Below are 23,155 nucleotides of genomic sequence, written 5' to 3'. Positions count from 1 at the left end.
GTCAGAAGTAAAACCCTTGAAACAATGACTAGAGACCGCAGATATGAGTGTCCTGAGAAAGATTAGAGGCGTGAACAGATGACACCAATGGCAATATCATGTTAAAAACGAGGATATTAGAAAAGAACTTGACCTTGTCAGCACCCAGGAATGCGTTAGCAGAGCTAATCTCAGGTGGTATGGTCACTTAAACAGAATGGGCGAGGAAGATTAGCAAAACAAGTGTTCTCTGCCAGGTTGGCAGGAAAACGACCCAGAGGAAGACCAAGATATAGGTGGATTGTTGTGGTACAAAGTGCCTTAGATGATAGAAATATGATAATGTTGGATTCTTGACAAGTAACAGAATGATTTGGAGGAAAATTGTAGATAGGAAGTTAGTAAAGATGTAAATTTTTCATGTAGTACTATCATATCCTGTACACCTTGATGATGATGCATTCATACTTGTTTTTTCATGTATTGGCAATCAGGTGGGAGTTCTCTTGAAATCATGGCATTCCAGTTTGTTTGTTTTTAAACTATTACTTGTGAACTGTTTTAATGGTATAGAAAATCTTAAATGTAATGTTATCTTATTTGAAGTCATTTAAATTTTTTTTTTTAAATGTAAAGCTGATAAAGGTAGCATGAAAATTGAAGAAGGATATCCTAGATGTATGGAGTAATTATTTTAAAAATTGTTAAATGATACAAGTAGTGACAGAACCATACTAGAACATTTTAAAGAGGAATGCAAAGAGGAGGACATTTATATTTGATGTAGACAAAGTCACCAAAAACTTGAAATGCAGAAAGGCAGCTGGAGTAGATGATATGCGACGAGAAATGATTAAGTATCAAGGTATAAAAGTTTTGCAGTGGCTATGCTGCATAATTCAGAGGGTCCCTTAGAAATTCCAGATGATTGGAGTAGAGTTCTCATAGTTCCAATCTATAAAAAAGAGAATAAAGCTGAATGCGAGAATTATAGAGGAATTTCTCTATAAAGTGTTTCAGGTAATATTTTTGCAATCATACTTGGAAAGAGGTTGAAAAAGATTGAGAAAGGTGTACTTTATTGGCAGGTTTATGCTAGAAGCAGGGCTGGCCCTACCATACAAACGAACCAAGCATCGCTTGGGGTGGCAAAATATTGGGGGGCGGGTACAAGTTTGCACGACAAATTTTACCGGCAAGGGTGCCCCAAAGGCCCTGTGCTTGGGGCGCAAAAATACCTTGGGCCGGGGGTGGCTTGAAGAAACTTACCAGACTGGAGATCTTGGAGTTTTAGTAGATAAGAGGGTGTAAAGGAGAATGTTAAAAATGGTATTGGGACTGTGGAATGTTGATTATGAGAAAAGTTTGCAAATTTGTGGGCTGCAGATGCTGGTGGATAAGAGAAAAAGGAATAATATGACAGAGAACTGCAAAAAGGTCATACAGGGGTTCCAGTAGATGGGATTTTTCATGTTATGGAGGAGAAGGGAGAGGGCATCCATGGAAGATGAGAATGAATATAGTCAAGTTAGATTTTTTTTTCTCATAGAGCAGTGTATGACTAGAATGGCTTGTCTTTGGACAGCGTGAGTGCAGATAGTGTGAATGAATTTAAGAGAAGGTGTGACATCTGACTCCTTAATGAGTTCTTGGCTCCCTGGAAGTCTTAATAATAATATAGAGCTTAAAAGGCTTTGATCTGTCAAAGTGGCATGGATTCAGGAGGCTAGATATTCACCTTGTGTTAGTGATTTTAGGTTTCTCTGGCCTCAACTGTTTTGAACTGTTGGTTCATATCAGAGATCAGATGAAATATAAGATGTGGCAATATTGGAGTTCTGGCAGATAACAGACTACTTCATGATATTGTAAATTCATCACATAGTACTAACATTGTCGAGGCTTTAAAAATTTTGTGCATGCTGTCAGTAGTTAACTTGCATGGAGTACCACAGTAACTTAATATATCATAGTTGCATGTTCTGGTCAGTTTATAAACTTTTTGTTAATGTTAAGACTAATTTTCATCCTGTATAATTACTGAAGCAGTTTATTAACTTAGTAGAGAGATGAATTTTGTTGTCAGTGATGCTCACACCACCCACTTATTGTAGGATTGAAGTGGCATATAAAAATTGTTTGAACACTACAGTGGGATTTTTGAATTATGTTAAAAAATATGCTACTGATATCATCAAATTCCTGATATATATCCTCAAGGAGTGCACAGATTATCATTCACACTATCTGCATTCACACTGTCCAAAGACAAGCCATTCCAATCACACACTGCTCTATGAGGAAAAAAAAATCTAACTTGACTACATTCGTTCTCATCTTCCATGGATGTCCTCTCCCCTCTTCTCTATAACATGAAAAATTACATCATTACTAACTTCTTATTTTCCTCCGAATCTGTCTGTTACCTGTCAAGACTCCAACATTATCAGATCTTATATTTCTTTCTTCTAAGGCAATTTTTACTGTATCAATCCACCTATATCTTGGTTTTCCTCTTGGTCTTTTTATTGCCAGGTTGGCAATAAAAAGACCCAGAGGAAGTTACCATACTACCTGAGATTAGCTCTGCTAACACATTCCTGGATGCTCATAATGTCAAGTTCTTTCCTAATATCCTCATTTTTAATATGATATTGCCATTGATGCCATCTGCTCACACCCCTAATCTTTCTCAGGACTCTCATATCTCATATTTTCTCTTTTATTCCATATAAATTTATTCAGTTGACTTCTTACCATACTAGCTTTGTTGATTCTGTTGTTGATTTTTGCATTTATCAGTCATTTAAACTTGAACATTAGCCTATGTATCTCATTGGAAGCGGAATGTGCATCTACAGTGCTAGGCAGCTCGAAGAACGAGAATTCTATAATTGATTGATTTCTAAGCAGATTTTTTTCCATCCCAGAAACTCCGGTTATTCATCACATAAAATCAAAAAAATCAACTTTAGAACCCACGCTATTTCAGATGATAAATATAGTATTAAGATTAGGGAACACGATATGGCAGCACTTGTCAGTCACCTCTCTTCACCGAATGCTGTGTATAATTGGTAACACTCTTCTATCTCTGATTGGCTACCTTTTGAGATTGAACTGCCCCTCCCTCAGTCTCCAAAAGTTAAATAAGGCTAAAATGGTCTGTCTCGGATATTTTGAGAATCTCTGAGATTATTATCGTCACTGAAGTGAGCTTTTTTTTTGGTACTCTCAGATGTGAAATATAGACTAAAATACACAACATTATTCAAAAAAAAAAGTTTGAGAACAGGAATCAAACCTTGAAGACTCAGTGGCAAGCCCTGAAGAAAGCATTAATTGATTCAGCTAGAGAGCCATGTGGTGAGGTTGTCTGCAAGGATAGAAAAATCAGCACTCCATAGTGGACACAGGAAATTAAAGAGGTGGTGAAGGAAAAGAAGAAAGCATATAAAGTTCCTGGCAAATAAGTCAAATTGTGCTCTTAGAGAATACAGAGACAAATGTAAGAAAGCTAAATATGTGTAAAACTAGTTAAACAAAAGTCATAGGAAGACTTTCGTGAGAACATAGCAAATAAATATCAGAAAGGTGCAAGATTATTCTGGAGGATGTTGAAAAACGCTCAAAAATGGAGGAAAGAGTGCTGTAAAAGGAATTAGATTTGATAACGGTGACATTAAAACTGGAGAAAAAGATATCCTTGATTAATGGAGTAATTACTTCAAAAAAATTGCTAAATGAAACAAGCAGTGATAGCCACAGTAGGAAGAAAGCATGAATCAAGAATACATATCCATACTTGAAATAGAAAAGCCATCCAAAGCCTGAAATGTGGAACGGCAGCAGGAGTAGATGATATTCGACCAGAAATGCTCAAGTATGGAGGTATAAAAACTTGCAGTGTGGTTCAGAAGTCTTGGACAGAGGGGATGAATTCCAGATGATTGGAGTAGAGCTCTTAGTACCCATATATAAAAAGGGAAATAAAACTGAATGTGAGAATTACCAAGATATTACCCTACTGAGTCCCTGGTCAGATTTATGCAAGTATACTTGAGAAACAGTTGAGAAGGCTTAAGTTTTATCTGGAAAATGCATATGACAAGGTTGCAAGAGAAAAGCTATTCACAATGCTACAGTTATTAGTGTCATTATATCAAGCAGTACTTGGCCTTTGAGTTGTAAGTCAGCAGTTAGAATTTGAAGGAAGTACGTTTGATATTAAATCTAGTTTCAGACAAGGATGTACATTATCCCCTCTGCTATTCATTATCTATATGGATCACATTATGAAGGAAAGGGCCTGGTTGGCCGAGTGGTTAGCGTATCTGCTCTCCAGCCAAAAGGCTGTGGGTTCGAATGCTGCCATGGGCATGGATATTTGTGGTTGTCAGTGAAAATACTAGTGGTGATAATGGGGAGGTGATGGTAATAGTATAGATGATGGTTCGTTGTAGTTTGTGGAGACAGTTGTAGAGTAGGTGCCATCCCTCGATGAGTCCTTAGACTCCTTGGAGGTGTCACATAATAATAATAATAATAATGAAAATTGGTATTAAACCTGATATTAAAAATTTGGAGATGTTGATCTTTGCTCTTTACTTTATGCAGATGTTATACTTTTAAATAAATCCAGTACAAGTCTGCAAGATTCCCTGACTAAATTGAATAACTGTTGTAATAAATTTGATATGGAAATCAGCAATAACAAGATGAAGACGGTGAAAATAAGCAGAAACATTGTAAATATTAACCATTGTGAATGGAGACCCTATAGAACATGTAAAACATTTCAACTACTTAGGCATGATTTTTAATGAAGATGGTAAATTAAATATGGAAATAGAATCAATAAAGCTGGTATGGAAGGAAGTCAACTGAATTAATTTATATGGAATAAGAGTAATTAGTCAAAACACTAAATTAGCTGTATACAAGACAGCGTTCAAACTAATTTCAACTTATGGATCTGAGGGCTGGGTAAGAAATGTAACACTTGACCAAATACTAGAGACTGCAGATATGACAGTCCTGAGAAAGATTAGAGGCTTGAACAAATGGCATCAATGACAATATCATATTAAAAAATGAGGATATTAGGAAAGAGCTTGACATTGTTAGCATCCAGGAATCTGTTAGCAGAGCTAATCTCAGGTGGTATTGTCACTTAAATAGAATGGGAGAGGGGAAAGATTATCAAAACAAGTATTCTCTGTCAGATTGGCAAGATAAAACCTAAATATAGGTGGATTGATACAGTAAAAAAGTGCCTTAGAAGACAGAAATATAAAATCTGATAATGTTGTCTTGACAGGTAACAGATTGATTTGGAGGATGATTCTAGATAGGAAGTTAGTAATGTAATTTTTTCATATAGTACTATCATAATATCCTGTATACCCCTTAAGAGTACATGTCAGTAATTTGATGATTATGATAAAATGGGCTCACCGACTCCATGCGAGAATGAAAGATGTTAGTGAATTTGTTCAAGCATGTACAAACAAAAAAAAAAAAAAAAAAAAAAATTAGTACTGACCATAATTTAATGTTTTTAATTCTTTGACATTTATACTATCTTGAATTGCTTATGAAAAAAAAAAGTCAATTTTTTCTGTATCATTATCAACAATATCGAGGGTAAAAACGTCCAAAATCACAATTAAAAATTCTCCATTAAAAAATAAATAACTGTTAGGGCCACACATTAACTCCTTGTGGATTTTCTGAATTCGAAATTACTCCAAAACATTGACAGATAGAGCCAGTGATGTTGTCTGATGCAACAGCAACTGAGAAAACAATCAAAAACATTTAGATTGTGTATAAATCAGTGTAAAGAAATTATAAATTTCAGTAACATAAAAGCAAAACTTCAATAATCCTTTTTCAACTTTCCAATTTCCTGAACATGCCCTCATTGAGTATATGAAGTAAATTAATTGCAGCTGTCTATGGTGCATCTATTTTAGTTACCGTATCAGAATTAATTGATTACTTTGTGGTAAGCCTGAGCCATTTCTAGAGATAACAATGCATAGTCTATGCTATCCTATTGTATTGTCACGTTGGTCATATTCACTTGTAACAAAAAGGATAATTTGCAAAACGGACATTTGACGACTAACACCCTACCAGGCACAATACTTATGGAGTGCATAACTATTGGATATGTTACTGGGTGAGTAGAACTGTACAGTAAGCCTTTCAGCTCCATGAATACTTGTTAATAACATGCTTGTCAGGAAATTATTTTCTTAATTTTATCAATGTTTTGTTCTTGCTTAAGTAAATAAAATTCTTATGTGGAGTATCTTCACATCCTCATTTTTGTGTAAATGACTTTAGTATTTTGCTTAGTATTATTATGAAGGTTCCTACTAGAATTCAAAGATTAATATTAGGACAAAATGACAGTGCAAATGAGATTAAAATTTGTCAAGTCTAATATGTATGCTATTAAAATTATGTATATATACTACTAAAATTATGCAGTTTTTTGTTAAAGACTTTCCCTCAATAATTGCAATGAAAATAGCTGCTGTGTCAAAAATTCAGTGTGTCCTCTCTGAAGCTTGAACGTACAGTTCATTATAGCAAGCTAGAAAAATATTTGTTTCAATTGGAAAGACCTTAAGTTCAGATTTCATTTAAAATGCAAGAAATCTTTAAAATATACAGTAGCATATTAATGAATCCAGGAAATTAAATTTTTCAAACTGCTGTGTGAATTTCACTTTTTGATATCAGTGTTAAAAAAAATACTTTTTAGATATTTATATTAGATCTATATTTTAGATATCTATATTATATCTATATTTTAGAGTAGAAATCCCACTGTCACTCTAAGGTTTAACTGAGTCACTGATGGAAATAAAATTGTTTTGAGGAAACATATGATGATAATGAGCACTGTCATCATGCTCCTTCAAACTTTCACTGCACATTATCTAACATCCATATAGTTTCAGCGATAAGGTGATTCTGTCACTAGTACACTTTTGTAATTTATTCAAATCAGTGAAAACTACGAAAAGAAAAAAATAGTAACTGTCACCCAATATTATTTAAACAGAACATTAAATGTTTATATTTAGTTGATCTGACTATAGATTTATTCTTTTTAGGAATGAATTAGAGAGGCAGTTCCTTGAAATGTTACAGTTCAACATCAATGTTCCTGCTAGTGTGTATGCAAAATACTATTTTGATCTGAGAACTTTAGCAGATCAAAATGATCTAACCTTTCCATCAGAACCATTGAGTAAAGAACGAGCACAAAAACTTGAGGTATTTCTCTTTACATATTCTCAATAAATTGTGTGTATGCATAATTTTTTTGGAGAAAAAAAATTTTGAAATCTTTTAAAATAATTATTTTTTGCTCTTTATTTTACATTGTTTCAAACTTGTATTGTTTTGTATTAGTAATCTGAATTATGCAGTTTAATGCAGTAGTTTCGTTGGTGGTGGCACCCCAAGTCAACTTTTTGCTGCTGGCAACACTGCCAGTAACGACATCTGCCTACTTGGACATGCGAACGTCTGAGAGAAGTGATTCTCTGGTTTTAAACAATACTAGTATGAATGCATAGAACTTAATGTTAAGTGCTACTTGAGTGCAATTAATTGAAAAGTTCAATAAATATTTTCCAAATAATGAACTTGAGTGCAGAAAATTGTGGATTCAAGATCCATATAATTACTGCAAAAATACAAATTTATTACCAACGAAATGACACACTACTAGATTTGACAAAGGATTTAAGTCTCTCTGTTTTCAAGAGGAAAAGTTTGGTCCAGTTTTGGATACATATCTGGAGGGAATGAATATCCACACCTGTTTACCATTGGCATTCAAAATTTGTTGCCTTTTGTTTCTACATATTTGTGTGAAAACGGATTTTCACAATGGTAAATATTAAAACAAAAATTGACTCCAAATAGACTCCTGCATGCAAATAGTTGCATTATTCAATGCTATAGACAAGCATAGACAAATTAATAGAGAGTTCAACAACAGAGGTCTTATTAAAATACATTTAAGTAAAGTTGATTTCTGTTCTCTGATTTTTTATTTTTTTTTTTTTTTTTTGTCATTATAATCAGTAAGTAAAACCACTATTTAAAAAAAAAAAAAAACAACAACTTATTATTATGTTACTACAAACTAGGGCACCACAAAAATATTTTAGGATACTTAGGGGCTGCGACTACTAAAAGATTAAGAACCACTGCATTACAATACACGTAGTATGCTAAAGTCATACTTATTTGGTCATCTGTTAACACTACTGGCCTGATCTTTAGTGTGGGAAAAACCTCCTACATCAAAACATTATGTTCTCTTTCTGATTTATCCTCTGTATTCTTACCAAAGTCTTTCCATGCCTTTTGTTTAGCTTAATTTTCTTACATTTTTCTTTATATTCTCTCAGGACAGCATACTGACTCTCTTGATAGGAACTTCTGATAAGTTTTCTTCTTTTCCAGGACTGCCTCTTTAACTTCTTGAGTCTACTGTGCTGTATGGCATCATCACCATGTTGCCTTCCTTGCTGAATCACTCATTGTTGCCTTAAGTGATCCTTTCTGTATGATTCATTTTTGCTTCTTTCAAATCCCCCTCCTGAACCAGCATGAGATATTACTATTAAGAATAAGGTACTCAATGAGATTTTCTTTCTTATGTCTTTTCCCCACATTAATTTGTGCACATCTTTATTTTGGAATATGGTGTTATTGATGTGACTGGTCTGTGTCCTGAGCAGAAATATACCAAGTACTTATCATTATTATTAGCTTTCACCTTTGCTACAAATTTTCCTACATTTCTGTGTGTCACTGCCCCCCCCCCCCCATCATTTGTCATCTGACTTCTCTAATGGCTCAATTTCCTCCACTTCTTTTTTAATAGAATCATATGTGGGATGGGCGACACAGATAGTTTCATTGTTGACTTTCCCATTTTGATATGTGCCTATGTTACTATACTTGAAATTGCATGCTATTCAAGATTATGTTCAATATTGAATTATAGCTATTCCTTTCTCTACTCACAGTTTCCCAAATCTTATATTTATTATTTAGCAGAATCTCAGCTATTATAGTCTTCTTTGCCTTGTTATTACCACTTATGTAGTTAGTTTGTCATTTCTTCTTTTCTGTTGATTCTTATGCCTATTTTCAGTTCTGCTGGTGTTAAGTTTGTTTCAATAGCTGACTTTTGACTTTTTTTACATGGTTTCCTGATGAAAACAGTAGGAAGCCTTGTTTAACTGGACGTCATCCCAGCCAGCATGAAATTTCATCATGTTATACCATCATTTTGGTTTAGTTATGCTCAGAATTGCGAGCCTATTGGTGTTCATTCTGTATCTCGGTGGATACCTAGTAATGGTTTGCATCATGTAATGGTGGTGGTGGTTGACATTAAATCGGAATCCCTGGTCAGTTCTCCACATCCCTAAAAGCCATTTTGTGATCTCCTACCAGTTCTGATTATGAGATATGTCTAATAAATACATGATTACATGATCAAATATGGGAAATACATAATTTCTATGAAAGTTTGATGGAAACTACTCTAGAAAGGGAATACAGCAGACTGTAAAAATTATATAATTCTAGGTTTACTCATTCATGTTTCAAAAATTACAAGCATTCCCTGACATTACATAAGGGTTATATTTCACAAACTTTATGTAACTCAAATTTTACTTAAGTCAGATGTAACTCCCTCACCAGTTAATCACTCTTTATTGCTCATGGGTTTATGGTATGTGTATGTGGTACTGCATTAACATGTTTTAATGGTTATTTCTGCTAATTTCATTAATGGATGCACACACATTATTAATGCAAAGTAATTGTATAAGAAAATAGAAAAAAATCTATAATTTGGCCATTCAGACTTCCATATAAAATTATCAAGAGATATTGAACAGTAACTTCTTTCTTCTTTTCATGAAGCACCTTCAGATTAAAAAGTGCCATCTAATGTCACTTTTAGTCTGTTATCGAAGCTTTTTAATGGATTCTTTAAGACCATGAGGCATAGAATTTATTTTCCAGTTGCTTTATCCACCTTCATGTTGACATTAAAAATGTCTTTACTGCCATCACACAGAATGTTTTTTCATAAAATGATAGCTATGGAATTGTGTGTTATAGGAGCATCACATACAAGAGTGTTACATGCACAGCTAAGGGGAACTTGTGGTAAAGACATTTTTAATGCCTGGTCTGACTATTAAATTATTTAAGGAATTTACAGTGTATACCGGAATATTAATTAAAACTTTAATAAATGTCTCCTATATTTCAGCAATGTCACATTGCCATCTTCATGGGAACATACAACTATGATGTGCATGCAGGCACTAATGCCTGGTCTGACACAAAAATCAACTTTGAAAACTTCTAAACAGTATACAGTAAACTTTTAAGGCAGTATACATTATGTACCTGGTACAGAATTTAAAAGATAATTATTATAAAATAAATATTTAATAATTTTTTTCTTTGTAATTTTCATAACTGGATCAATTTTGGTCTGTTTACTTTTTCCATTCTGTTCCTTTTCCCACTTATGACTATAGTTTACCTAGTGCAAACAAACATTAAAATTAATAAAATGTATGAATACAAATACACATGTTCATTAGTAAGAGAGGCGCATACATACATTGTCTGCCCTGTTAGGTGGTATGTGAGTATATCCTTTAAGTGAAATTTTTGTCAGTCAAATTTACATAAGTGAGGGACCGCCTGTGTGGTGAAACTTACAATAAAATCAAACATTGCATGTTATTTAGATGAAGACCTGTATGGTTTCCAGAATGGAAATGGAACTAGAGAGGCAATACCAGCCTTAACAATTATTTTTTATATTTTCCTCTTAATAACTTTTTTCAGACGACTCATCACAGAGACCCTATATTGATGCAACAGCCATTATTTACACAATACCATCATCTCTTCTTAAGTTCATTCACAGACGAAGCACTCACAACCACCTCTAGCGATGCATTCCAGCCCTTCACCACCCTCCAAGTAAGATCTCTAGTTCTAACACCCTTGTTAACCACACTCTTACACAAGTTCAGGGGTGACTATTCGTTCTCTCTCCTCCTGCACTGTACCAAAAAAATAGAAAAAGTCATTGGTATCAATTCTATAAAACTCCTATAATAGACCAAAGAACAGTAGTATATCAATAATGAACGAAATTGGAATTGACTAGAGAGGTAGAAGACTTAGAAATTGTATGCCAACCAGAAAATATATGAATGCAAGAAAATGAAGCAACTGCATAAGTATGGAAATGTGTAAATCAGGTTGTGCATTATCAATTTTACTTTTCATCCTATATAGAGAAAGCAAAAATAATAATAATGAAGGCAAGGGGGTAACTGTAAGTGGAGTGAGATGCATATGATATGCTTAGCTGTATTGACTGAGAGTGAAGAGGATCCATTCACTTTTTTTTTTCTTTCTAAAGGCATTTCCACTGCTCAATTGTTGCCTTGTAATCTCCTTGTAACCCTCTGGCTCACATTTCTTCTACATCTCCTCCTCTTTATGTAAGCATGTCCGTCCTCTCATCTTCTGGTGGTGACCAATTATCATGCTCTTGTGCCTTCTATCCTGTAGTATTTGTTGAACATGGCCATACTACTATTAAGATTGATACTCTAGGCAGGCCATCACAATTTTTTGCAAATTCAATCTCTCCATAATGGTCTTTTTTAGCTCTGGAGCATGATACACACACTTTACCATAAGCCATCCATCTCTACAACTCTTATATATACAACTCCTTTCTCACATTCATTTTCTGCCTAATGTCTCAATTCCACAGCACACCATTCAGCTGCTCAATAGCATTATAGGCTTCTTGACATGATCATTTACATCTTTCTGACTTATGAATAATGGATCCTAAATATCTGAAATGATCTGCTGCCTTGACTTTACTGACTAGGATATCTAAGTCCTGCCTTCTCTATCAATTGCCAAACATTTTATCTTGGTAAAATTAACTTTGACATTCCATGCTGTGTAAACATTAACCAGTTTCCTCATCATAAAAGCAATGTTGTCCTGATCTTGAGCAATTATCACTTGATTGTCAGCAAACAGTTGTGAATGAATAACACTGTTTCCAATCCCAATTCACATAGCTCTACATGAAGCATGCCAGCACTGCATCAAGGTATATTTTAAACAGGATCAATCACATTTTGCATGTTTGTCTCACACCTTTTGGATGTTACAAATTCAGCTGATACCAGTATCACATTTAATAGATGCTCTATTAAATACACCTTCTATATATTCTTTTGATCAAATTGATTGACTCACAGTCATCTTCATCAATCCCTAAGTTCACTAATGGGAACTGAATTATAGGCTTCTCTGAGATCCACAAAAATCAAATGTGTTTCCTACCCTTTGGCAGTATATATGTATATGTGTGTGTGTGTGTGTTACATTTTTGTACAATTGTATGAAATCCATAAAATATTCATCTTTCCTCTTAATAACTTTATACTTTTTTCCTGTCTTCCAGAACTAAGCCAAGCTTTATATGCTTGCTTCTTCTTTTCAGTGATGGTCTCAACTACTTCTCCTCTCATCCAGTCTACCTTATTGTGATTCATATTCCTTTCAAAACCAAATGCCTCCTTAGCTGCCTCATGAACAACTTCTATAATATGATTATAGATTTCATTAGCACTCCAATCCTCACATGCATTTAATCTTTGATTGATCATACTTTTATACAATCCTCTAACACTGTCTATCTTGTGGTTTATCTAGCCTGATGTCACCATCCTGCTCATTTCTCTTTTTTGCTCTTTTCAGGCATAATTATCTGCGCAAATAACACATCCTGCATCTCTTTGAGAGGTGCATGAGGGCCATAAAGAGGGCTATCATCTTTATAGTAAAATTACTATAAAAATGATAGTCCTCTGGCCCTGTTGGTCCATGGATTTTTATTCAATATATTTGGACCAGCCCATCATATCTGATGGAATCCCCCCACATCACCTGGGGGGGACACTCGAGATCAAGGGTCTCCAAGAGTTACAGGATTTAAAACTGATATTATTTATGATGGATGGTATTTTATTTATTTATATAGTACTGCCACACTTAAGAGGCATCAGGGCCTATAATAAATAAATCCTGTTTTCTCTTTTTTTCTGGTGGGGGGAGGTAAATTTTATTATGGACTTAATATAAATGCTGCAAAAACTAACATAATGGTGGCATGTTTAAAAGAACAAAGTAAGATAGATAGGGTAGTGACCATGGGTAAGAATATGGAATGATTAAAATCATAATATATCTAGGAAGAACTGTTCAAGAAGATAGAAGTTTAGCAATTTTTCTTTGTATTTTTAAAATTAAAGAAAATTGCAAGATTAAAGAAAAGCCCTTATTTATTACAAACAAGCTAAGTAAATAGAATTAAACCAATTAGCAAAGCAAAAAATAATAAGAGATCATTATTTATTATAAGCAAGATAAGAAAAATTAGTAATGCAAGGTAAGTAAAGAGAAATTAGTCAAAATGCTAAACTAGCTATATACAAGTGTTGGATTCTGAATATACAGAGATTGGAGTAATTATTATTTGCTTCAGAATCCAACATGATCTTCCATCACAAAGGTTAGACTTGTAAATATTATTTAATGTAAACAACTTATTTTACAATTTAATATTCATATAACTACCTTAATTTTGTCTAATATTTAATTATTTATTCAAAGATATGTATTAATAATGAAAAGACTGTATTAAATATTATTAAGCTATTTTATTTATTACTATCTTAATATTATAAGAACTTGTATTTGATAATTTAACTGTGCATTAATTGAAATGTAAATATTCTCTATTTATTCCTGTTGGTAGAAGTTTAACGTTATGCAATAGCTCTATTTTATTATATTTTGTTTTGTTGTCATGGAAACGTATGTTAGATAGCTTGCACGAGTTTGGAATAGAACGTGAGGAGAAGGTTTATTGAAAAGAGTTTTAGAAAGAAATCACGAGAATAATTTAGGCAGGAAGAATGGATATAAAAAGGGAAGAATGCTGAAAATATAGAGAGATTAGATAGATTAAGAGAGAGAGAAAGGAGAGGATTGGCATTAGGTTGGAATTGGAGAATTCGGCATTCGGGAATCACAGTGCGATAATAGCGAGTTGGCAAGTCACTCAAGCAGCTAAATAATGTCTACTAGCCGAGAAGCAGTTAGCTAATAAGTTGTAGAATAACAATTGTAGCTATGAAAAACAGCTGAGAGACTATTAAATAGACTAGCGATACTTGAGTTGAGATATAATTTCAGCGCCGACCTTTCAAGGACATACGGAACCTTGAAGCAAAGCACGGCGTAACTAGAGAAAAGTAGAGGCTGTAAAGTTGAAGTTTACCGTTAGCTGTGTTTAGAATTATAGTGCCTAAAGAATTAATTGAATGCCGAAGGAATGAACAACTGTGCATATAAAACCTAAAGTTAAGGAATTATTGTGTGTTGCCTTATTTCATGAGTGATCAGTAGTATTTTATGCAACAACGTTTGTTTATGTGTATTGTGACCGATGATTAATTCAGTTATTGCTTAGAAGAATTATTTTAATGAGTGCCGTATACTGTTTAAGTGTTTACAGTTATAAAAAGTGTTTACGTATAAGTAGATGAAGAAAAAAGATTATCGGTAAGATTATTCCAACCGTTAATATTCCTATACAGAGATGTGAGTGTGTTTCATCCTAGAATTTCCTTATGTTAACAGTTATTATTGCGAAAATTAGCTGAAGTATAAAATTAAAAGTGTTTGTTTGTGAAGAGGTGTTACTGAAATTTTTATTGTATTTGTAACTTAAAGAACTATGAGATTGATGTGAATGATCATTAAAGAACTTTATTAAATAGTTAAAAGGAACTGTGAGAAGACTGTATTACAGATAACAGAATTACCATGGTCTGAGTTTGTATGATTGAATTTATCTGAGGAGTTAAAATGTTTGTGATATCTTAATTACTGATATGAAGTTAAGTGTAAAATTTGTGATTCTAAAATTAAATGTTTGTTTTTGTTAATCAAAAGTTGTATTTTGCCTGAATCTCTTACTGCATCATTCATAAAATATTCGAACCAAAGCTGGTAAATTAAGCAAGTTAAATATTCTCGGCCAGTATATATAATAACAACATGTAAAGGAAAGGTAGTTGAGAGTTGGTTTTTCTTCAATTCTTGAACTAATTCAGATATAAAGTGGCGCAGTCTTTAAATATAAATTTTCTTTATATTTGAATTAGAAATCAACTTACAACTTATCAATTAGTTAAGAACATCGTAATAGTAATCATGTCGGATCCAAAGTATAGATTGAGAAGAAGTAGGATCCAACACAAGTGTTCAAACCAGTTTTAACTTATAGATAAGAGAAGAAAGCTGGGTTAGAAAATTAAATAGAAATTAAACACTTGATCAAAGACTGGAGATCACAGATATGAAAATTGTGAGAATTGCTGGAGTGAACAGATGACATCAGTGGCAGAATCCTTAAAAAGAAGAAACTTAACATTGTTAACATTCAGGAATTTGAGCAGAGGTAAAGGTTGCTTAAGCAAAATGGTAGGACAAAGGTTAGCAAAATAAGTGTTTGTTGCTAGGGAAAAAGACCTTGAGGATGACCAAGATAAAGGTGGAATTGTTACAGTTCAAGTGCCTTAGAATAGAAGACCAAAATATAACTTATGGTAATATTAGAGTCCTGGCAGATAACAGACTATTTTGGAGAAAAACTGTCAGTATGAAGTTAGTAATTATTATTATATAGCACCTCCATGGACTCCAAAGACTCATTGCAGGAGACCCAATCTATCTACACAATCTGTCATAATTCTCCTTGAACCCATTAACAGACAGAGTACTCACAACTGACTCTGGCAACCCATTGCACTCTCCAAGCAAAAAATCTAGTCCTCATACCCTTACTAACCATGTCTTTATTCATCTTCCAGGATGACCCCTTGTTCTGGTCCTCACACCCCCTACTAACCATACCTTTATTCATCTTCCAGGATGATCCCTTGTTTTGGCCCCTCTAGACAAGTGCTGAAACATTTCCCTTGCATCAAACCTATAAAACCCTTTAAGCAACTTAAACGTCTCTATCATATCCCCTCTTTTTCTCCTATCAATCAACTTCTGCAATCCACACACCCTCAATGTATTCTTCTCACCATCTTGGTCACGATTTCTCCTCCTCCTCCCCAAGAAACCAGACTTGAGCACAGCAATCCAGATGTGGATGTATCAAGGCCTTATAAAGAGGAATAACAACTTCCTCATGTCTACTTGTTAATGTGTTCTTCAAAATAGCCAAGTAATCATATGGATTACCTTACAATATGTCCTCTAAATTTTAACTCTCTGGCTACCACCATCCCTCATTCTCTAGCTTCATCTATTTTCTGAAGTTCAGTGTCACAATAGATTACAAGCTATGTATCAATGTGATACACAGATTGTAATCTATTTATCCCTAAATGTATAACGTTACATTTCATCATTAATCAGTTGATTGAACTCTCAGTATCATAAATTTGAGCTTAGAATTAGATTGTAAAATCTGTTTGTATGAACATATATATGTTTACATAAATTGAGCATTCCTTGGTTTTTAAAAAAATATTTTAGAGGTTTTACTAGGTGTTTGTATGATGGTGTTTGAGATGATGTAAAATAAATTTACATCATCTCAAAGAACAAAATTTCATGCTGGGTGGGGCGTCACCCGGTTAAACAAGCCCCACCCCCATTGTTTTCACCAGGGAACCAGGGCAAATAGCGAAAAGTCAGCTACTGGAACAAATCCTAAAACTTATTACAACTCAATATTATCTGAGTTCAAGGTCGGTACTATGATCATAAGAAGCCTGAATGGCAAAGAAATGGAACTAGCTGAGGAATTAGATAAGTACCAGATCGACATAATAGGGGTTGACTGAAACAAAAAAAGACAAAAACTGGTGAGATCTTTCTGAGCAATAAATACAAAATGTTGTATTCAGGCAATAACAATCAAGGAAAAGAAGGAGTAGCCATAGTATTCAACACAAAATACATGGCAATCTTCTTGAATGACATGCAGTCTCAAGTAGAGTGATGTGGGCAAATATGAGCATGGGGAACTGGACAATGAGACTTATTTGTGCCTATGGTCCCACAGAAGGTTCTACTAAGGTAGAAGTGGAGGAATTTTTTGATGCTTTAGAAAAAGCAACTGATACAATGAAAAAGGAAAAGTTGGTCCTTGTTGGAGATCTAAATAGCAGAGTAGGAAATGATTGTCAGACATACAAAAATATTTTGGGAAAATTTGGAGAAATGAGCAAAGCTAATAATAATATCAAATACTTGTTGGATTTCTGCTCAGAACATGGACTGGACTGGTTATTATTAACACAATGTTTCAACATAAAAATGTGCATAAATTTACAGGGAGAGAAGAGGTAAGGAATAAGAAAAGTTCCATTGACTATGTTATTGTTTTTAGTGATGTTTTCTCCCTGGTGCAGTGTACTAATGTATAGAGGATTTGAAATTGGAAGTGATTACCATTTAGTCTTGAGCAGGATAAAATTGAATTTCATAATGAAAAGAACATGTAATAAAGTGTTAAAGTGAATAAAAGTTGAGCAGCTCTCAGATGTGATTTGTAGACTAAAATACACAAGCATTATTCAAGAAAAAAGGAAAGTCTTAGAACGGGAACCAAACTTTGGAGATTCAATGGCAAGCCTTAAAGAAAACATTGATTGATTTAGCCAGAGAGGCACGTGGTCCAGTTGTCTTCAATGATAAAAAAAAATCAGAACTCCATGGTGGACACTAGAAGTTAAAGAGGCAGTGAAGAAAAAGAAGAAAGCATATCGAAAGGTCCTGGCAAATAATTTAGCTTGTGCTCTTAGAGAATGCAGAGACAAATGTAAGAAAGCTAAACTCTGTGTAAAACTAGCCAAATAAAAGACATAGGAAGACTTTGGTAAGAACATGGCAAATAAATATCAGAAAGGTGCAAGATATTCGGTAGGCTGTTGAAAAAGCTCCAAAATGGAGGAAAGAGTGCTGTAAAAGGAATTAGAGATGATAAAGGTGACATGAAAACTGGAGAAAAAGATATCCTTGATGTATGGAGTAATTACTGTATTTGCCAGCATATAAGATGCACCCCCCCCCTTTTTTTTGTACAGATTTTTTAGGAAAAAAAACTTTATCACTGAATATTCTAATGAATTTACAGTATTTTAAATATAAAGTAATAAGTATGTCTGATTTCAACAAATACCTAATCTAACTAGGAAAGAGTACCCACCTTTTAATCTTCATCAAAACCCAGAAATTCATCTCTAGAGCTAAATGAAGAGACACTTGAAACCTCTTCTAAATCAGTATCTGAGTACTCATACAACAAATTGTCCTCTGTACCATCCAGTGCATTACTAATGCCACATTTCTTAAATGATTTACCCACTGTCGCAGTTTTCACAGCATCCCATGAGGCTTTGACCCACTCACAAACTTGCGAAATGATAGGCCTCTGTTTTCTTCCTGATGGCATAACCTCAAAATCTGAAGACTGCATCCAGCAGTCTTCTAGATGTGGTGTTCCGCTTCTCCTTCATAAATCCCTTAAATGGTTTATTAATACAGACATATAAAGGTTGAAGCTAACTAGTTAGACCTCCTGGAATTATAGCTAACCGAGTTTTCATTTCCTTGAGTTTATTGTTAACATCTTCTGTTCTGTGAGAATGAAACTGATCCCATACTAGCAGGGCAGGCTTCTTCAACTGTTGCCAGAGCGCCTAGACCAAATGTTATCTATCCGTAACTGGAATGCTCTCACACACAAGAAAGCAAGAAAAGAAATCTCGTAACTGAGAAAATTTCCAGAAATAAAAGTAATGAAAAGCTGAGTATTGGCGTATAAGACACACCTGTTTTTCAGACCTATTTTCAAAGAAAAAAAGTGCATCTTATATGACGGCAAATACGGTACTTTGAAAAATTGCTAAATGAAACAAGTAGTGACAGCACAGTGGTAAGAAAACACTCAACAGGCATGCAATCAGGAATACACATCCATACTTTAAGTGGAAAAAGTCATCAAAAGCTTGAAATGTGTGAACGGCAGCAGGAGTAGAGGATATTCAACCAGAAATGCTCAAGTATGGAGGTATAAAAGTCTTGCAGTTGCTGCAGTGCATAGTTCAGAAGGTAGGACAGAGGGATGAATTCCACATGATTGGAGTTGCTCTCATGTACAAAAAAGGGAAATAAAACTGAATGTGAAAATTACATTGTATTTTACTACTGAGCATTCCTGTTAAGATTTATGCAAGTATACTTGAGGAATAGTTGAGAAGGATTGTGGAAGGGAAGCTTGGTGAAGAACAAGCTGGATTCAGGCCAAATAGAGGCTGTCAGGATCATATTTTCACTTTACGACAAATAGTTTGAGAAATATGACATATTTCTGGAAACCTATTCCAAACATATGGCATATGACAAGGTGCCACGAGAAAAACTATTCAAAATGCTACAGTTATATGGTGTCAATGGGGCATTACATCAATTCTTTGTGTTTTGAGTTGTAAGTCAGCAGTTAGAATTGAAGGAAGTACAGGAAGATGGTTTGATGTTAAATCTGGTTTCAGACAAGGATGTACGTTATCCCTTCTGTTATTCATTATCTATATGGATTACATTACGAAGAAAAGCAATATTAAACCTGATATCAAAATTGGAGATGTTAACCTCAACTCTTTACTTTATGCAGATGATGTTATACTTTTAAATAAATCCCGTACAAGTCTGTAGGATTGCCTGCCTAAATTGAATAGCTATTGTAATAAATTTGGTATGAAAATCGGCAATAACAAGACAAAGACAATGAAAATAGGCAGAAACATTAAAAATATCCACTGCATCATGAATGGTGATCCCATAGAACAAGTAAAACATTTCAGCTACTTAGGCACAATTTTTAGTGAAGTATCTATATGGAAATAGACAATAGAATCAACAAAGCTGGTATGGTAGGAAGTCAACTGAATAAATTTATATGGAATATGAGAGAAATTAGTCAAAACACTAAATTAGTTGGATACAAGACAGTGTTCAAACCAATTTTAACTTATGGATCTTTGAGCTGGGTTAGAAGTAAAACACTTGACCAAAGACTAGAAACCGCACATATGAGAGTTCTGAAAGATTTGGGGTGTAAACAGATGGCATCAATGGCAATATCATATTAAAAACAAGGATATTAGGAAAGTACTTGACATTGTTAGCATCCAGGAATGTGTTAGCAGAGCTAATCTCAGGTGTTTCTTCTCCCATTCTATTTAAGTTGTCACTTAAATAGAATTGGAGAGGAAAGATTATCAAAACAAGTGTTCTCTGCCAAGTTGGCAGGAAAATGACCCAGAGGAAGATCAAGATATAGGTGGATTGTCTTTTAGACAGAAATATAGGATCTGATAATGTTGGAGTCTTTGCTGGAAAATTGTTGATAGGAAGTTAGTAATGATGTTATGATAGTATTACATGAAAAATTTCATGTATTACATTTATATTTATATATACTTTATATTTATAAAGCCATCAGTTTATTTTCACATATTCCAATTAGAAAACTGTCTTATCCACCAATAATATACTACACAAAAACTGCAATAATGCCATCCAGTATATGACTGTGCCATAGCATTCTTTACAGAATCAACAATTCAACTTAACCCTAGATGTGATACTAGCTACAATGGATCTGCTGTCAACACTTCAAAACCATCTCTAACATTACCATGACTGTAATATATTTATACCTGGCTACTTATTATCAAACCAGAAATGAAAAACATAATCATAAGAACATCAGCACAAATCCCATGCCTGAAATATCTTTACTTGCAATACAATTAAAGCATCCCCATGGATGTTGAAAAGTCATCATTGATTTTCAAGAAAACGAAATCAAATTATATCGCTTTCATTTTCACCTTTCATAATCCGACCATCCATTTGAAATGGCTAGCATCCCATTATTATTGCTGGTTGCTCATGTGTAGTGTGAATTTTTTGTTTTTGTTTTTCTTTCCTTTCCTTTCTTTTTAATTCTGTTCTTTCTTGTTAGCTTACAGTATTATATTCGTGCTTTTCCACATTTCATAATCATTTATTGGTTTTGTGCATTCTCAATTTTCCAGTGTATATGTATAATATATATTATCATTAAAATACTATCTTGGTGTTATTATTGCATTCATTACTAAATAAAATCCTTCAGGTAAACAACTTAAAAAGTGCTACAAATATGTGATCATCTTTCCATTCAAGATTTTCAGACCTTTTTTTTTGTTAGTATTCTTTTTAATGACAAAATTTAATCAGCAGTGTTAAATATTTAATTTGCACCATTCATTTTCAGCTCTTTGTGCATAAAACTTAGTGTTTTTTTATTTATTTATTTTTTTTTTTTTATTATCTTACTGTTAATCTTTGAGATGCATGGAAATAATTTCCAGATATTCAAATTCATTACCAAAAGTTATTTATTTTTTATTTAATTTTGGATGAAATTGGAAAGGCAATAGAAAATATTATTTTGATTATGACACTTCTTTCATATATATATTATCAATTAAAATTGAATATTTTTCTATTTAAATACTTTAGATGTAGTAAGTTATTTATTTATTCTTGTAGGCAATGTCACGAATTTGTGGTGATAAGCTAGCAGATCTTCACCAAAATGGTTTCAAAAAATGGTCCAGTCTAGACAACATTGCCATAGTGAAACGCAGCGCAGCTATACTATCTTGACATATGTGGCTTAAGCAAAAAGAATTGGACTTGAATCAAATAACTGCCACAAGGTGGTGGTATAATATAGCCTGGCAGGCAGGGAGAATTCTGCTGTGATTTTGCTTTCGATTCCGGAGATATTGAGTATTTCCAGAAACTAAGAAGTTCTCATTGTTCATGGCATCCCGAGGAAACTTGGCTAAAATAGAGTTCTTCCTTAAGTTCTTCAGCAGGTGTGCTCTTTGATATGAGTAAATGTGGCAAATGACTGTTAGTTGTACATTACATTTTTATCACATTCTGGGAAAGGGACTCTTGTGTAGGTAGTCCTTTAGTGAAACAGATTCCTTTGCTTTTGAATTAAAAGTTCAGCATATAGAAATATGGACAATGCTGCTTTGAATGGATGTACTATTTCTTTTAAGAACATGGCTATGGATGACAGTACCAAAATACCGGCTTAGTTTTTAAAAAAAAAAAAAAAAAAAAAAAAAAAAAAAAAAATCCTTTCAGATGTTTCTGATTCATTTCCACATTCATATTTTTTTACCATAAATAATCCATGTAAATAATGTACACTGCACAAGACATGCCATTTTGATATTTTCTAAGTTTCATTGTGTTTTTGCAAAATTACTGGCTACAAATATTCATTCTTCCTCTCATTAGTGGTTGGCTTTTCGTCAACAGAATCAACTCAGATTACTACTTTGAGGAATAGATAGTAAAAAATTTTTAACTGTTAAGTCTCTGTTATATATTATTTCATAATATACATCAACATTTCATTTAGTATGCTGGCTGATATGCATGCATACAATCAGCATGCTAAATCCTGGTTGTATGCATGCTTGGTCATTGAACTTTTGCAGATTGTCTATTATAATAGTGTAATAAAATTATTAATAAAGATCATATTAAAGATTCAGCATTATTTCAAAGCTGAATATATGTAAAAACTATGAAAGTTTTGTAATTTTGATCAGAGAGCTTATGGGAATACAATCCTTGGCAAAAATAAATACAACTCTGGCATTGGATTGCTTTAGCGTTAAGAGTTTGTGCTCTCTGTCTGTCTTTGTGAGCGAGTGAATGAAAACCAACCAGTTTGAAACAACTGTCAGGACAGTGAAATCTTTATGAAAATGCACTAATAAAGAATGCTTGGGCAGCGATCATGTTCTTTTAAGTAGTGCAAGCTAAGGCAACTCTGATGCCAAGGATTGCATTCTCATATGCTGTCTCATCAAAATTATGAAACTTTAAT

General features: G+C 33.6%; 1 protein-coding gene across 3 annotated transcripts in view; it reads left to right on the top strand.

Moving 5' to 3' along the window:
- The window catches only part of CycY (cyclin Y), a 154,983-nt gene extending 132,349 nt beyond the window's left edge, over positions 1 to 22,634 (top strand). For all 3 annotated transcript variants that reach the window (XM_090413502.1, XM_090413503.1, XM_090413504.1), the window contains 2 exons: positions 7,113 to 7,275; positions 21,790 to 22,634. In XM_090413502.1, coding sequence (XP_090269628.1) covers positions 7,113 to 7,275; positions 21,790 to 21,906 — 280 coding nt within the window. In that variant the 3' untranslated portion in view covers positions 21,907 to 22,634. The remainder of the gene's footprint in view (positions 1 to 7,112; positions 7,276 to 21,789) is intronic.
- The last annotated feature ends 521 nt before the right edge of the window (positions 22,635 to 23,155 follow it).

This window comes from Typopeltis vanoorti, chromosome 24 (assembly GCF_054136105.1).
Source record: "Typopeltis vanoorti isolate ZY-2024b chromosome 24, IOZ_Tvanoo_1.0, whole genome shotgun sequence".
Classification (NCBI taxonomy): domain Eukaryota; kingdom Metazoa; phylum Arthropoda; class Arachnida; order Uropygi; family Thelyphonidae; genus Typopeltis; species Typopeltis vanoorti.
This window is presented reverse-complemented; position numbering and strand designations above follow the sequence as displayed.